The sequence below is a fragment of the Antennarius striatus genome, chromosome 23, assembly GCF_040054535.1.
Source record: "Antennarius striatus isolate MH-2024 chromosome 23, ASM4005453v1, whole genome shotgun sequence".
Lineage (NCBI taxonomy): Eukaryota > Metazoa > Chordata > Actinopteri > Lophiiformes > Antennariidae > Antennarius > Antennarius striatus.
In genome coordinates, this window is record NC_090798.1 from 10,572,719 (window position 1) to 10,590,447 (window position 17,729).

Here is a 17,729-nt window from a genome sequence, read left to right on the forward strand (position 1 = left end):
AGCGACCAGAGGGCGCATATCATCTAATTATACCTGAGGAAATTACGCATCACCATGACACCCTCTGTTTGCACTTTTAAAATCCTTTTTTTTTTTTTACGCACAACTTTACACACAAATAAACGCGTAAAAAAAAGTAGCTGTGAAATTATTTTTCATAATTTTTTAAAAATCAAACGCGCATTTTAAAGTATCTTTAAAATGATTTAAATTCAGTTTAAAGGCTAAACTTCCTCGCGCTTTGGAATCAAAGAGAAGAAAATGAAGAAGAAGAAACTTCCAATCAATTCGGGAATAATTGCGACACAATATATAGAAAAGACACACAAATACCTGAGTGAGGCAAATTGGAGAATACATGACGAGACGGCTACACACACACAAAAAAAAAAAAAAAAAAAAAAAAAGAATGCACAGGGACTGACTCCTCCGGTCACTTTTATCGCGCCATTCCTGGACCGATGTTGCACCGTGGAGCAGCTATCCGCGTAAAACAGGAGATATTATCCCGGAACATCCATGGATTGCGTTGGTTTTTGTTGCTGGTTTTTTTTGTTTTTTTTTGCTTTCCCCCCTTTTTTTGTGATCCAAAGATTGTCGCCTCCGCGGAGAAAACGCGCTTTTACGCACGATAATTTAAAAGTTGAAGCGCAAAAACGTGTGCGCGGATCGGGGTCTCGTCGTGCCACTGCGTCCTCCTGTCGTCCACGCAGGGTGTGTGTGTGTGTGTGTGTGTGTGTGTGTGTGTGTGTTTAGGGGGATCTTCAGCGCGTCTCGCTGCTGCTCACAAAAGCATCGCGGGCTTCAGAGGGCTCCGAGCGTATGATGTTCACCCCTGCTTTAACCAAACTTGATATGAAATCGACCGGCGCACCTTCGCTCCTGCGCGATTCCAGCAAATCAGACCCAACTTTTTTTTTTTTCTTTTTTTTTCACCCACGTAATTACAGTCACACTCCTCCTCCTCCTCACCCCCCCCCCACTCCTCTCCCTCCTCCTCTAAACACACAGCCCCTGATCCACGATCCTTATTCCACTCCTCGACTCGCGTGAAAACACGGGCGCGCAATTCCTCCGCCTAGCCCCGTCACGGAAAAGTAAAAAAATTACGCACGTGTTTGGCAACTTCTTGAGAGAGTTGATGAACTTTAATTCGTTTAAATTAAGCAATAATGAGCCCATTAATAATAATGACATACTCAGATGCTCTGTCAGAGGCTATTTTGTCACAATTACGTCACTTTAAAAGGAGTTCTATTTGATGTTTATGGATGAAAAACACTAACAACCGGTGCGCCTTTACCGTGCGCGTTTGAGGGCTCCCGGGTGTGTGTGTGTGTGTGTGTGTCCGGTCACATAAGGCGGTGGTAACGTCCAAGAGGAGTGTTTGTGTCCCACGGAGCTGTCAACGAGCCGCACACACTGGATTTGCCAAATTAAGGCTAATCTGACGTTCGCGTCGGCGGCTGGAGTACCGGTGCCAACTTTGCGGGGCGATCGTTTGCGTCCCGGGCCGCACCGGTGTTGCGGTTCGCGGTTAAGTTCACGCAGCGTCCCCCCCCCCCCCACCACCACCACCACCACCACCCCAGCACTCCTTCTTCTCCTCAACCACCACCGAGAGGACATGACAGTGTTAAAAAAAAAAAAAAAAAAGGAATCACAAACCGTATCACAACATTTCAAAGCATACAAACAGCCCGCGTTCACGTACCATGGCACTGTACTGCATGGGTTCACGGGGTGGGGGGGTCCTGGAGCCTGGCGGAAACACACACATGCGCCGGTAGCGTCACATTTCTCAACTTTTTTTTTTGTTGTTGTTTTTTTTTTTGCTTTGGAGGGTTTTTCTCTTGCGAAAAAAAAAAAATCTAAAAAAAAAATACAAAAAAAAAAACACCGGAAGATTTGCAGATGGCGGTGAGCAGAAGTTTTCACCGCTCGCCTTTTTCTTTTTTTTTTCCCTCTTTCTTCCTGCCCTCCTTCCTCTTCGGGTCTCACTTTTTTTTGGATCGCTTTTTTGGGCTCGTTCGCAGGACTTGAACCCGATCCAGAAGAGGCTGAGTTTTTCGACACTGGGTTGGTCTCCGCCTTCACTTTCACTGCCTGACCGAGCCGAGCAGTCCTCCGGCACTCCGCGGCAACTGTCAAGGCGGGAAAAAACACGGCGGACTTAGCTTCCGGTGTGGCATTTTCACAATAAAATACTAGCTCATCTCGAAAACGACTTATTTGAAGTTTAAAGGCGATTGACGCGTAAAAATCGATGCGTAATAGATATATGTACTATCAGATGTATTCTCGTGGTTCAGTATGGAAGCACGTGACTGTTTTATATATACAGCAAGTATTTAAAAGTGTGATTAAAAGTAAAAGCTTTTCTTTAGCACATTTATTAGTTTGGATACAGTTAAGAGATCATGTTTCAAACAAGAGAGCAAAAAAAAAAAACATTTGAAAGAGAGAGAAGGATTTCATCATTGGGTATGTGTCGCTAGTTTAAAGATACGATGACAAAACATAGCTTCTATAAACTATGACGTCACAGTGTCTGTAGTTTTGATGTTATTTAAACTGTAAAAAGCAAAATTTGCCACAACTATCTGTTTTCTCCTATTTTCTTTAATTTGAAATCTCGCCTCTTATGTTGAAAGTCTCCGAGGTGAACTTCCGGCTGTTTCCCCGCAGCTTGGCGCAGCTACGTTTTGTAATAGTGGACTCACTCTCGCCTCTGATTGGCCAGAAGCAGCGGCCCCGGGACCATGGGCCCCTCATTTCCGCTCCTCTGACATGCTGTGTGGGTGCAGGACGATTACTTAGGAGGGTGGGGGCAACGACCCCGATGGAAAATAATAATAATAATAATCATTACTATTGTTGTTATTATTATTATTATAATAATAATTATAATAATAACAAGAATAATGATAATAATAACGATAATAACACTGGTGGTACCATTAACAGTCTGAGGTGAAAACGTGGTTGTTGAGTCACTCCCTGCTCGTAAACTTGGGGTCAGGGTCCAGATCTGTTCACACTGATATCAGATGCAGGTCACTTTGGAACACAGCGTTCAAATATAATATAAATACAAATAACACATTAAATTATGAAAGGACTAGGATAGTTTTGTAACGTATCGGTGCAGTTTTGCCGTTCATAAATTCAGACAAACATGAGTAGTGTATTAGTATAAGTGTGCTAATATTGACATTTGTAGTGTTAGCGTAGTGCTAATAGAGCAATAGTCATCACAGCTACGGGCTGCTTTAAACGGGTAACTTATTAGCGGCTGGATGTTCCTGTGCTTCAGCACGCTCACAGCAGGCAGTACTAGTCTATGTGAATGAATGATCGCAAAATGAACACAACTCTAGGTGTTATGTTCGAGGCCCGGCCTCCATCAGGCGCCGCCATCAGGGCAAGAACAATTAAGCTGAAAGCCTGTCTTAGCTGCAGGAATGGCGATAAATCGCTGATCAATAACTATTCGTGCTGAGTTCAGGAGGATATTGCTTGATTGATCCCGTCCTCCTGTCTGGAACACTTAACATCACTCTGGGAGTTTTTCCAGCACATTTAATTCATTCTGGAATACTTTGCACGTTATCGAGTTTTTTTTCCACCTAATTTGTTTCTTTTCACGTTTGATTTCTGTTCGAAAACTCGTTTCTTATCACATCCCCTCCCTCCATCCTCTCTTTCTCCCTTCTCTCTCCCTACATTGATCCGGGATCGCTCCATCCCTTCAAACGTGGGTCTTCCGCCCTCAAGCGGTCACCGGCGGAACTGCAGCCCCCGCTGCTTCCCCTCCGCACAAACTGAGCGTGGGTTCGGAATCTGTGCTGCAGAATCACGATCAGTACCCACGAAAAATATTCTTTAAGCAGTTGGAAGTGAGTAAACAACAGGATTACAAACAACCAGGACACGTCAGGAGGGATTTTAATCCCTCCTGGCTGCCAGAGTGAGACAGGAAACACTTAGGTGTCATACCGGCTCGGATTAAATGTTTAATTTACTTGTAGTTAATCTAATACTGTTCGAAAGGATAAGATGTGTCAGCTGCAATATCAAAATCACCCCAGGCTACGACTGCAGCCGTGCATAGTGCTGCACATTTACCTGAATGCTACCAGGGTTCTAGACCCCCAGGGGTCCGGGGACGGGTTCACTCCAGAACCAAGCAGACTGAACGGCTCTTTGGATTCTCCTCAACAGTGGAGGAGATGTCACTATTGAACCCCATATTTAGATTTTATTGTCTTTTATTTCCGACTTTATTTTATTCTAACAGTATTTTGACGACATCTCCCGAACTACTGATGAGTTATTTCTCTTTACCTGCTCTTAATCTTTTACTTTAATTCCTTCCATGGCTCTTTAAAGCTCTCGATATCATCTCAAGGAAGCTGAGAGAGTCTCTAGAGTCTTTAAATTTAACTATATTTGTCCTTTCATTTTGATTTATCGTCATTTATTTCTGGCTTCATGTTATCCCACATCTCCTTGTCTCTTGGCATTTTGCTTCTCTTTTCCTAAAGCCCTTGGTTTAATCTGACGGAAGCCATAAATATATTTGTTTGTCTGCTCTGAACACGGAGTCTTTTTGCCCCGGTACTTCCACCCCATCGGACTCATTTCTGCTAAGTTGCACCACTTCCTGTTGGCGTTACGACACAGGTGTTGCACCCAGGTTCTGCTCAGGCCTTCAAGCCTAAGGTACAAAGTAGACGTTTCTGACCTGTGGAATTCTTCACATCACGTTCCTGAACTCCCTTCTGGGTTTCTTTGATCCCTCAGGGTCACCTGACCCCCTAAGCGCCCGACCAGGAGGTGCTGAGATCGACGGTTTTGACGTAAAGGCCTCGACGTGGACGAGCGTGGGGGAGGACCAGAGTCTATTCATGGGAAAAATCAAACAGGGGACGTCTTTAGGGAGAAGAACCTAACGGGTCGGCTGGCTGGTCCCGTCCAGCTTCTGTCCCGACTAAATAAATTAATCCAAGTTCTGATGAGCCGAGACAAACGGACAAACTTCACCATTCATAATAAATGCCTGATAAATATTCAAACAGTAAACGTCGACATGGGAAAAGCGCGGGCTGGACAAGAGTTCTTTGTTTGACGCCATCGGCACCAGAATATCCGGATCAAGGTGATTTGAGGAATGTTCTCCGGAGAAAGAAGGAGGGGTTAGTTCACAGACATGATGAACACCTCCAGGAGTTAGCAGAGGGCATTAGCGCCGCCCACCCGGTTCTGGTTCTGACCCTAAAGCTGACCCGGTTCAAGTCGGGCCTGGACCCGACGACCACACGGCTCCACTCACCATCCACCAGGTCCTCTCCGCCGCGTCGTAACGGAGCTGCCACCTCACCTCCTTCTCCTTCAGCGTCCCGTCCATCACTGCTGCCCCCCCCCCACGACCCGAGGGAGGACGAGACGCCTAATGAGACCAGCAGCAGTGGGGGGGGGGACAAAAAAAACTTGAACCTAACTAGGATAATTACAAGAGTCGTGACCCTGCAGCAGACTCCCTCCACGCCCCTTCGCCCCCACCTCCCTTCTCCGTCCTCCTCCTCTTCACACTCCAGGGGCAAAAGGAGCTGAATGGGGTTTGATGGAGGGATGAGCTCCTGGAAATGAAAGGAAAAATATTCATTTAGATGGACGAGATTTTTTTAAGTCAAGGTGGAGGAGAGACGAAGGAGAGCATCCTCCTCTCCACATCACCCTATCAGTCCTGTTGACTTCTCCTCTTCTTCTCCGTTCCTCCTGTCTTCATCAGAATGTCCCGTCCAGGAACCATCAGCCCCGGGGCAGCTTCAGACAAAGGTCACATGGCCGGGAACGCCACCCGTCCACACATCCGCCCCGCCTCCGTCAATCCGTGAATGAAGATGTTTGGCGTGTCATCGTGGATGAAAAGACCTTTTCTCCGGCGCCGCATTCCGACCTCCTGCAGAGGCGGCTCGGCAGCAGCTGGGACGGTGGGCGGAGTCTATCCACAACGGCGGAGGGTGGGCGGAGTCTATCCCCAGCGGAGTTCCAAGGGGCGGATGGGAAAAAAGACGCGTGGACAACAAGAGAGGGTTGTCCTCCTGGACGCTGCTCTGACGAGACACCTGTCAATCACCTGTTGACCACCTAACCTGAAGAACCAATCAGGAGCCGGATACTTCATTAGCGAAAAGATGGATGTTTGTATTTGCAAAAGATGTTTAATATGGATTTATTTCTGAACTGAAATCTCCTCAAATCCAAATTAATTTACTTGAATTTTTAAATTTTGGAGTTTAATGAGTTTGATGTAAATTTCAGACATAAATAAAAACTCATATCACTTCCTATTTTTCCATGTGAGCTCAAAAATTAATGTTCGTTATTTTTCTGTGTATAAAAAAAATTGAGGATTTTAAAATTTTTGAAAATTATTTTTCTGGTTCACTTTGGGTTCGACCAATGAGGAAATCGATACCGTTGTTTGAGATGATGCACAAATGTGTATTAAATTTAAAACAGCTTAGAAGACGTGTTAAACATTCTGACCTGCAAGCACTCGTTGGCGTCCGATCCCACACGCGGGGGCCGCCGGCGTCGTATTGATTTTAAGCATAAAATCGATAAGTTTCATTGTCTTGATTGGATTAACGGTTTCAAGTTCAACTTTTAATTGGATTTCTACTTTCTACAATGAAAGCTTATTTGAAAATCAATAGGCCAATCAATAACTCCGTGTTCAGGAAGTTCAATGGCGTAGAGGAAGAAGCAAGAACATGGCTGACACCTGCCCCCGGGAAGGGCCGCCCACATGGCCTCCCGAGGGCCACGAAGCCTACTTATAAGGATGGTTTTATTTAAAGGGAAATAAAAGGAAGGGAATTTTATTAATGCGTCAAAATTAGAAGGAAATTCTGCTTTTAGGTGGTTGTTTTTTTTGTCATTTCACGGATTCGTAGAACAACTACCAAAAACGGTTTGCGCACAAAAATGGACTCTAATTATGAAGCGATTTTGGCCCATATGGGTGGAAATCTAAAAATGTGGTGATCCTCATCAACTGTGGACTTAATCCTCGTCTAGGCTCGGCAGAATGGAAGCAGAACACGCCAACTCCAATCCCAGACAGGTAAACAGCCTGCTAGCCCACAGCTAGCCGCACCACGTTCAGGCTAATTGTTTCTTTTGTTCGGCCAGATGCCATCGGCCGTAGAAGCAGCAGGTGGTCTCTTATTTAATTAGTCCAGTTGACCAACCATTACTGAAGATTAAGAGCACACTGAACCCACCAGACCGCTATTATCTGCTGAGCGGCGTGGTTTAGATATTAGCTCCAAATACAGGAAATGGAATTTATTTCTGGACCAAATATAAAAAATATATTTGAATCCTCTTGTTACTAGGAGAAATAAACATTCCTTTTGGTCAATTTAGTGTAGAAACGACAGTATATACTTGTCTTTTTATGTTTAAGTGAACATCATTATGTTAATGGATGAATACTTAACCACCAATGGTCCATCTGTGTACGTACTTTATACGCTTTTATTATTTTTTATTATTGGTCTAAAACGCACTTTTTGTATGGAAATGTCGAACAGTCTCCACGCAAAGTAAAACTAAAACAATAAATCTAAACACTTCTTTCTTTTCTTCATCTTTGATAATCCATTTTTTCCCCAACTCATCTGACGACCTTTCCCAAACAGATTGACGTGATCAGATTAAGTTCCAGAGGCCTTCCAGACAGAAAGAAACAAAACAGGATATTTGTAGTGTATTCATTTAATTGACAAAATGTGATTTCCGAGGTCTAAACAAACAAACAAACAAACAAATTTTGTGAAAAACAATGTGAACAAAACGGCAGTGGTCCGAACTGACAGCCCTGAGGAACACCAGACGGTGAGACGAGGTCTACGAGAGAGACAAACGCTCACGCCTCCAGTGTCTCTTCGGTTATTCGGACCCCGATGATAAAAAGCTAACATGTTCTGGCAGTATTGTGTAAAACCGTATGTAGCAGCTAGCACGATAGCCCGGCTGAGGGGATACTGGAGTAGTGACATCCGTCAGATCTGAAGAACAGAAATGGCTTCATGGATACACATCGGTTATTGCTTTTAAAAATCAACAGCACAACGTGGTGAATAAAACTATCAGTGCCCCTTAGAATAAAAATCTCCGTTCCTCAGTCGTATCGTTCCATCATGATGGAAATATTTCATCCGTTTTCTTCCAGAAAATCAAAATACTGTACAAAATTTTCTCGCAGACGCTTAAACGCTGCAATTTCAATTAATAACAAGTTTATCCACCATCAACTTCTAACTTTTAGTGCTACAGAGTTAGCATGAAGAGCTAACTGCTGCTAATTATAAAAGGTCCACCAGTGTTAGAGCTAACTCAATTAGCTACTATGACACCAAACAATAAACACAATATTTTCCTTCCTTGCAGTTTGTACAGGAAGTTCATATATATCAAGAGGCGGGTGGCCCCCACACCTCTCTTCATCCCACCCCACCCCCCCACCCCCAATTCTTATTCACACAGACATCCTGAACCTGATTTGGAGCTATACAAAAACATTTTGATCGAACACGTCCGTGAAGCATCAAATTAAACATCAAGCTAAAACTTTCTTCCAAGAGCATCGGTGCAGCGAAAGGAGCTAACGTGAAAATCAGCGCATAAATATCAAACCGTTTCCTTTGAACGCCTGCCGACCGTTGCTACAGGACCCCGGGTCTTTGGCTTCTGCACAGAGGAAACAGGGCAGAGACAAACTGCGAAACAAGACCGAGAAAGGCACTTAAATCTACGTCGTGCTACCCGTGACGTCGCCGAGTATTACCCACGATGCACTGAATCATCTTATCTTTAGCTCAACTAGCTCAATAATCTCTAAACAGTACCAAACATACAGTAAAAACACTATAAATAAACTGTCAGTGTTGTGTGGACCAATCAGCTACTGGTTGTACGTCTATAAAGCCACTTGTTCAGACACATTTAATGACACCAAAACAGCTGCAGCATCAAAGTAAGAGAACCAATCACAGCTCATAATGTCAGGAGCGCTAAAAGAAGACGTGTGTTCAACTTCCTGTAGCAATACAGTCGCTACGACTACAGCTGGTGCCAGACTTGTTCGTAAGCTTAGCTTAGTCGCCTCCTTGAAAGTCTGAAGAGACAAACTAAAACCACTTAGTAGTATTTACAGGCTGATTTTTGATGGGAGTGTGTGACACCCAAACCAATTTACGAGGATTTCCCAAAGTGTTGTGATGATGTCACGCTGTTTATTACCTTGGAGAAACGACTTCCTCCAACAGGTTTGGACAACATCCACAACGAGGGATTGTAAGAACCTGTTTGTAACAATGAGGCAAAGTGTAATAACAGAGCTGAAGACTTTGTTCTGAGGCCAAACTTCATAAAATTAAATTTGAAAGACAAAAAAACAAACAAGGCAAACAAACTGGAGGGCAAGCAATTGATTCAAATTCAAAATCTGGAAGACCACCGACTGTAAAAAACAAACAAATCCCAGGTTTCTCTGTTCAAGCGCTTTGAAATGTCTGATGTGATTAAGCGCTAAAGAAATAAAAGGTGATTGATTGATTGGAAAGGAATAAAATACTATAATCAAAGAAACAAGGCACAAACTTTATACAACAGTTGTCTTTCTGACAGACGCTCTCGTTTGGCCTGTTGAATAAGATCAAAAGTGAAGTAACCTGAGAGGGCTCTGTTACGCTAACGGCTAGTGAGCAAATTGACCAAAAGTGGTATCCCAATGCTAAAGTTAGCAATCACAGTGAGTAAAAACAGCAATCCCCTTCCCGTCGCTCCGTCAGGTGTTTCTTAACCCTGATTAGCGCCGGCGCGAGGCCGATAAAGGGAACCCAGGATCGCTAACCAAACCGCTAACCAAATCCCAGAGCACGAAACGATCCAAAACAGGACGGTGAAGGCGAGCAGATGGGTTCTACAGCGTGTACACAGCGTTTCTTCATGGTGTCCCTACCATCTGAGGGGGTAGGAGGTACAGTACCGCTGGTCTACACCGGGCTACGGCTATAGGCGCTAGCGTGGATCGGCTTCCTGTTTCTTAGCGGGATGAACCACAGGAGCTTCCAGCGAGTGCCGCAAACTTCCGCCAGCGCCCACTGCCAGGTCCTCTTTGAGATGGTTCTGTAGAGAGGGAAAAATATTCATACACTGGTTGAAAGTTTTGTACGCTGAGCTAGCAGCTAGTGGCGCAGGCGTGAAGCGGACTCACGTTTCATTTGAAAAATGAGCCATTTTCTCAATGGTGGTCGTATCCTGGGAGGAAGGAAAAAGACAAACGGATCATTTCACCCCTTAAGATCTGTACCGATGAACCGGGAGCCTGTCGGTACTCACAGAGAGGACGCCCATCATCTGAGTGTAGAACAAGCTGGACATTCCGCCGAACATGACCAAACCCGTTAGCGTCGACAGTCGCAGCAGAGCCAGTTCGTGGCGCGTCGTGAACTTATCCTGGAAAAAAAACAACAACAAACCCGACTTTACTGTACAAATCTTTACATTTATTGGCGTGGGTGTCGGCTGTGGACGTCTGGATCTACCTGGTCGAGTCCCGTCAGCGGCTGGAAGTAATAATACTGGCAGAAATCCAGCACCAGCGTGAAGGAACTGAGGACCTGAGTGTAGAAGCAGAGCTGCAGGAAGAGCCAGTGGTTGTCTTCTCCCACACAGTTATTGATCCTGGATGGAAACATGATTATTATTAATATTGGTTTGAAAGGCAGACACGAGCTAAGACCATCTTGAATGTGTGTGTGTCGGATAGCGTGTGTGTGTCCTCACCAGGGACAGTGGTGGTCCATTCTGCGTACGCAATGTCCACAACGACTGCAGTGGTGGGACCGTTTTGGTCTCATTAAGTTACACTTGTTGCATAACTCCCATTGTTCCCGCTCTGTGATGTGATTACAGCCATCAGCATTTATTTATTAGTAGTAATAATACAGGTAAACCTCGGATTAAAGCGTTTCGAGTTACATCGTTTTCGATTATACGTCGGTTTCCGCCCCCAAAAAATAAAAATCACATTTACATCACCTTACCCCACTTTACTGGAATCATAAAATCACTATTACACTGTTAAAATCACATAATATCATGTTACTGTACAATAAATCAGAATAAAACATAATATTATATCATTAGTTTGTAGAAGCAGCTGAGGACGAGACGGAGACGTTTTTTTCTGTACTATATTCAATAATAAGCTTAAAATAGATTTGTATTAACCAAATAATATTAAAATGCATTCATAAATAAAGTTCAGTACAGAACTGGGAACCAGTTTATCCTGGAGACGAGTTAATCCAATTTACGTTGAGTCTGAACTGATGAAGAATGTAAGACGACGTTTACCTGTAGTTATATCCGAAATATTTATAAAAAGAAGAAGCAGTGGTAAATAAGTGAGGATGTTTGATCCGTACCTGAGTGAGGTATGTGGGGATCCACTGGAAGACGACCGGGATCTGCTGTTGCAGCTCTGAGCAGGGCCGCCAAGCAGAGCGCCGAGGCTACAAAATAACCTGCAGGAACACACCACGGTCACTTCTTGTACGTGTGTGAGCTGAACACCCAGGAATAACCTCTGGTGTGTCATCAAAGAAATAGTGGAGTGGAATTCCGAGCGTACTCACAAGCCACTATGACCCAGGGGATGTGTCCTTCATTGTAGTGTGGGAGTAGAACCAGCTTGGGAATAAAGAAGGTGTTATACAGCCAGATCCCAAACACCACGCTGATGCACAGCCAGCCCATGGGGTCGACCACGAAGTGCAATCGAAGCTTCATGGCTGCCGGGACGCCAGGAATGCCTACGGGACAGAATTCCAGATTGCAGACAGGAAGAACTGGTTGAGTGATCTGATCTCCAACGTGCTTCCCACACCTGAGATTTACTACAATGGTTAAATTTATGTGTAAACCTATAATACCATCAATTATTAGAGCCACGCTGACTGACTTTATAACTGTGTAATTAAATTTCTTACATTTTTAAGGAGCTCCTGAGTGATTTTATTTTGAAATCTGCCCCTCAGCCCAGGCCTAACTACTGCGCTATAAAGCAGGTGTATGTAAACAGGCCATGGATTCTACGTCACACATGACATAATAATGAACATCAACATTAAATACTAAAACAAAAGAAGCACGTAGAAAAATAATTTCTGCTCTCTAAGCCTTATTATCGCAACACCCTCCCTTCCTCATCCAGCATGAGGCTGATAGCCGCGATGGGCTTGGCTCTGGAGTCCTCCTCCGGGAAATAAACGTTACCGATTTCACATAAAATGACATCATTCGATGTCTTTAGCCTCGATCTTGATTTTTTTTTAATCCGGCGATGAAATAATACGTACTTTTTTTTTTTTTTTTGCTGCCCAATTCAAGCGCACGAATCCGTGCTGGTACTTCCTCATCCGAGCCTGTGAGGGATGGACACAACTGAGTCGATACCTGCCATAAAAAATGCACTTCCGCCTGTGTTTAAAAATAAAACATCTTCACCGAATGTACTACATGTCACATAAAGTGAAGTATAATGTTAATAACGGCAATATTTTACACTATAATGCACATAGATTACTTAAATAGTTTATTCTGTGTTATTATATATACAGGTATATATCCATTCCGCCATGTGGCTCACAGCAGTCGGTGAAAACCGATAACTTCTCCGAGGAAACACGAAAATACACGAAGACATCTTTATTTATTTTTTTTAATTTTAAATATTGACACAACAATTCGCTTTATCAGTGTAAATGATCGGATATCCCACCATATACGTGTATTTCTTTAAAGCTTTAATAATCCGATATTAAAACAATAATTTATTCATAAGGAAAGTGACGTCATTCAACTTCCGCTATCTTTAGCGGCCAGTGGTTGTTGACAGCGAAGCCGCCTAGCCTCGTTGTTTAGCGGTGCTTTCATTGTGGTTTCGAGTCAAAATGCCGTCATCTAACTGCTACAAACTCAGGTGCTCCATCCCCGGCCACCAGATGGACGTCAGGGGACTAACAGCGGCCCCTTTCGCGGACGGAGCTTTCGTGTCTGTGTCCAGAGACCGAACCGGAAGAGTCTGGATGCCAAACACCAGGTAGCTAACGTTAGCTGCTACTCCACCGGCTCTGCGGTTTTATGCGGTTTGTTTCAGTTTAAAAGTAACTGTTGATAAGGGAGACGCACAGAAAAAAATCAGTAGCGGGACAACTCGACAATAATCAATTAAAGTAGTTAAAAGTCGTGTTAATCGTAGTAGCTAATTCACCTGTAATAGCATTGCTAACACTACTCAAATTAGCTTTGTCATTCATTCAACTGTAGCTCGATCTGTTACAGCGTGGATGATCGTAGAGTAGCCGGAACTGACCAAATCTAGACTTTTAAACTAATTTCATGCTTGTCAGTTAAATTTAAATCTTCTGCCACACAATAATGAACCATTTGTTTCCACGTTGTTCACGCCTGGTGTCTTTGCTCTCTCTCCTGACAGCCCTGACAAAGGCTACACACAGATGCATTGTATGTCTGGCCACTCCAACTTTGTGTCCTGTGTGTGTATGATCGCGCCCACCGAGATATATCCTCGAGGGCTGATTGCCACAGGTGGAAATGACAATCTCATTTGTGTCTTCACATTTGACCAACCCCAACCGTTATTCACACTAAAAGGTCACAAAAACACAGGTGAGATCTGCTTTTTTTTTTTTGGAAACATTATATGGCACTACTGTTACTTCCCAGGTTTTCATGTTTTCGTACTTGTGTTATTTGAAATTCCAGTTTGCTCTCTGTCTTCTGGAATGTTTGGGACACTTCTGAGTGGCTCCTGGGACATGACTGCCAAAGTCTGGCTCAATGAGAAGTGTATGATGACCCTGGAGGTACATGAAAGAGTTGTTTTGTTGGCCCTCTCTGACAGAAACTTCATACAAATCAAACATATAATTAGCCATGTAACAATGGAATGTTCTCTTTCTTCTTTGCTGCAGGGCCACTCTGCAGCTGTGTGGGCAGTGGTCATCTTACCTGAACAAGGACTCATGCTGACGGGATCAGCGGATAAGACGATCAAGCTTTGGAAAGCAGGAAGATGTGCGAAAACCTTTACAGGTGAGTCTGCAGAGAAAAGAGAACAAATACTATTTGTACTAAACCGTTTCATGGTCAGCATTTACACCAAATCAAAACTTCATTATAGAACACAATACGATTGTTAGGTGACTGTGTAATACTGTCTTGTCTAATTACTGTACAGTAAATCAGTGAGTACAACGGAACTTCTTCCCTTTGCAGGTCATGAGGAGTGTGTGAGGGGACTAGCAGTCATCAGCAACAACGAGTTCTTCTCCTGTAGCAACGACGCGAGTATCAGGAGGTGGTTGGTGACGGGCGAGTGTGTGCAGGTCTATTACAGCCACACCAACTACATCTACAGCATGGCTGTCTTCCCCAACAGTCAAGGTTTGTTCATTTCTTCAAAATGCTCAAAGACGTCCGTCTGTGTCCGTCCTGTGAGACGGTCCCTGACCCCAGACTGATGTGTTCTTTTGTAGATTTCATCAGCACCGGAGAGGACCGGACGTTGAGGATATGGAGGAAGGGTGAGTGCTCTCAGACCATCCGCCTGCCTGCCCAGTCCGTCTGGTGCTGCTGTATCCTACCTAACGGGGATATCGCTGTCGGAACCAGGTAAAATTTGTCATGGGAATACTTTTGGTAATGTCACACCATGTGTATTTCATCTCCATTCACATTTGTAATTTCTGTTGATTTTTATCATGAGACAGAGAAAGCTGCTCGGTGTTAAACTCACGAGTTTCTCTTTTGTGCATAGCGATGGTATTATTCGCATCTTTACGGAGGCTGAGGACCGCGTGGCGAGTGCCGAGAGCCTGCAGGCCTTTGAGAATGAACTTTCCAAATCCACGATAGACCCAAAAGGGGGAGACTTGGGAGATATCAAACTCGAGGACCTCCCTGGAAAAGAACACCTGGATGAACCTGGTAAGGAAACAGCACAACGTTTCACAGTCTTGTCTGTGAATGAAAGGTTGACTCGATGCCTGATTTGCTGCAGGGAATCGTGACGGACAGACGCGGCTGATTAAAGACGGACAGAAGGTGGAGGCGTATCAGTGGAGCGTCAGCGACGGCCGCTGGCTGAAAATCGGAGATGTGGTCGGAGGTTCGAACCAGCAAACCTCCAAGAGCGTGATGTACGAAGGCAAAGTAAGACCACCAGCTTATTGCCAGGGTTCGCCTTGTGTGCATAAGAACGGTCCTGACTGACTCCCGATCTCCTCCCAGGAATACGACTACGTCTTCACCATCGATGTGGACGAGGGACGGCCGTCCATGAAGCTGCCGTACAATGTGGCCGACGACCCCTGGCTGACGGCGCACAACTTTTTGGAAAAGAATGACCTCAGCCCCATGTTCCTTGACCAAGTAGCTAATTTTATAATAGAGAACACTAAAGGACACGTTTTGGGGTCAGACGGTCCGGCTGCAGGCGATCCGTTTACAGGTAAAGGTCTTCTACCCGTCATCCGCATCTGGACATTTAAAAGTTAAGACACTAAATGTTCGTATTTGGTTTTGTCTCGTCTGACAGGAGGCGCTCGCTACGTCCCCGGCTCTTCAGACAACAGATCAAGCCTTGGAACCGATCCCTTCACAGGTGCAGTGGTGTTTCCTGGAAGACGTCAACATCACCAGAGATGTTCTTTACTCAGTCGTTTCTCCTCCATGCAGGTTCTGGTCGTTACATCCCCGGGTCGGTTTCTAACTTGAGTGCTCCGCTCGGCGTGGCAGATCCCTTCACAGGTGAGGCGGCTCAGAGGTAGAACCGGCACAACGCAGGCGTGTGAAGCTTTTTCCCGTTACGTTGAGGTTTACGCTCTGTTCTTCTTCTTCAGGAGGAGGTGCTTACACCTCGGCAGCCAACAGACAAGCGGCGACCAACGTCTACTTCCCCAACACTGATGGTGTGACCTTCGAGCAGGCCAACACCACACAGATCATCGGTGAGCATTTTCAGTAGTTTTTTGATTGTGTGTGAGGATAAAACCACATCACCATTGTCCAGAAGTAATGTTTTCAGTGTCTTGAATTGTCAGTAAAAGATGAGTTCAAGTATTTTCTTCAGTGTCGAGTTCAATGACTTTGTTCTTTTCACTCCAGCGAAGTTTAAGGAGCTGAATGCAGGCGCCCCCCGGGAACACCAGCTTTCTGATGACTTCCTGGAAAGCCTCCAGAGGCTGTTGGCATCCGTCTGTGAGCCAAAATCCCCCTTGCCCCTACCAACCATCCAGCAGATCAACTTACTCTGGAAGGCGTCTCATTGGCCTGAAGGTACGGCTTCAAATGATGCTTTTTTTTTTTCTCATCAACAAAAGAAAAAGTTATTGATTTCATCAGCGCTCACTCACCAAATTCCCCCTTTTCTCCCCCGTGGGCTCTAGACATCGTATTTCCTGTCCTGGACATTATGAGGCTGGCAGTGCGCCACCCACTGGTTAATGAGAGCCTGTGTGGAGAGGCGGAGGGATCCCAGCTGTGCAACCACCTGCTCAGCCTGATGAGGCCCGAGGGCCGTCCTGCCAACCAGATGTTGGCGCTGCGCATTTTCTGCAACTGCTTTAGCGGCAGGGACGGCCGAGGCCTCCTCATGGCCCACCGCGAAACCGTGCTATCGCAAGCCTCTGAACTTGCCACCGTATGCAATAAGAACATCCACATCGCCCTTGCCACTCTGGTGCTCAACTACGCTGGATGTTTGCACAGCCAACCGGACCTGGAAGCTAAGGCGCAGTGCCTCTCTGTGGCCAGCAGGGCTCTGGAGACAGTCAAAGAAAAGGAGGCTGTGTTTAGGCTGCTGGTGGCCTTGGGAACCATTGTGGTTTCAGATCAGACAGCCAGGGATCTGGCTCGCTCCCTAGGCGTTAACTCTCAGATTTCTAAGTACCTATCAGTGTCTGATCCAGCCAAGGTGGCTGAGTGTTGCCAGCTTGTTTTGAAAGAACTGCAATGATGTTGAAACATTTAATAAAAGACCCCAAATTTCTTGCCGTACGTCTGTTCCAGTTACTCAACAGTGGTACAACCATTGTTGATTTGTTGACTTTCAGTGTATTAAAATTTGCTGCTTTATGTGACTTCAATTGCCCCTTGGGGACAATTATAGTTTTTTCGAATTTGAATTTGAACTATTGCTGTTCTGCAATAAAAGACATATAAAGTATTTGCATATTTTTAGACTGACTTTTTACTTCTACATCTCTCTGAACTCCTTGACTTAAGTTATTTAATTTCAGGTGAATAAATGTGATTATTACTAAGACATGAAGGCGGCACAGTAGTGCTGTCGCCACACAGCAATGCGGTTCCGTCCCGCTCTGTGCGGAGTTTGCATGTTCTCCCCTAGTCTGCGTGGAACCCACCTCCAAAAACATGTGCGTTTGTCTGCGTTTCTGTGTGGCTCCGCGGTGCACTGGTGCGGAGGAAGCGGTTGTGAAAATGAATGAATGAACTAAGACATGGACAAATAATATTAAAATAGTGTTGGACTTGTTTTGTTAATCAAGGGAGATGATTCTTTAAAACATACTTTTACAAACCAGTTTAGCCAATATTAA

The 17,729-nt window shown here is 44.8% G+C and overlaps 3 protein-coding genes across 8 annotated transcripts in view; 1 reads left to right on the forward strand and 2 right to left on the reverse strand.

Annotated features, from left to right (window-relative positions):
• The window catches only part of LOC137590618 (nuclear factor 1 B-type-like), a 54,311-nt gene extending 52,247 nt beyond the window's left edge, over positions 1-2,064 (reverse strand). For 3 of the 6 annotated variants that reach the window (XM_068308299.1, XM_068308301.1, XM_068308297.1), the window contains exon 1: positions 1,715-2,064. In XM_068308299.1, coding sequence (XP_068164400.1) covers positions 1,715-1,780 — 66 coding nt within the window. In that variant the 5' untranslated portion in view covers positions 1,781-2,064. Of the gene's footprint in view, positions 1-333; positions 927-1,714 lie in introns of those variants that run through there. The other 3 variants (XM_068308300.1, XM_068308298.1, XM_068308302.1) reach the window with 3 other exon arrangements.
• A 6,474-nt stretch (positions 2,065-8,538) lies between these two features.
• zdhhc21 (zinc finger DHHC-type palmitoyltransferase 21) lies at positions 8,539-12,774 on the reverse strand. Its single transcript, XM_068308230.1, has 8 exons — positions 12,444-12,774; positions 11,721-11,897; positions 11,511-11,609; positions 10,867-10,978; positions 10,626-10,764; positions 10,420-10,536; positions 10,295-10,338; positions 8,539-10,206 (listed from the first exon to the last, which is right to left on the reverse strand). The coding sequence occupies exons 2-8, from the start codon at positions 11,872-11,874 to the stop codon at positions 10,074-10,076; spliced, it is 798 nt and encodes a 265-aa protein (XP_068164331.1). The 5' UTR covers positions 11,875-11,897; positions 12,444-12,774; the 3' UTR covers positions 8,539-10,073.
• Positions 12,775-12,967: 193 nt separating this feature from the next.
• plaa (phospholipase A2-activating protein) lies at positions 12,968-17,319 on the forward strand. Its single transcript, XM_068308210.1, has 14 exons — positions 12,968-13,186; positions 13,583-13,776; positions 13,873-13,973; positions 14,082-14,202; positions 14,386-14,553; positions 14,646-14,781; positions 14,927-15,096; positions 15,170-15,321; positions 15,400-15,619; positions 15,707-15,772; positions 15,847-15,918; positions 16,011-16,118; positions 16,276-16,446; positions 16,557-17,319. The coding sequence occupies exons 1-14, from the start codon at positions 13,038-13,040 to the stop codon at positions 17,123-17,125; spliced, it is 2,397 nt and encodes a 798-aa protein (XP_068164311.1). The 5' UTR covers positions 12,968-13,037; the 3' UTR covers positions 17,126-17,319.
• The last annotated feature ends 410 nt before the right edge of the window (positions 17,320-17,729 follow it).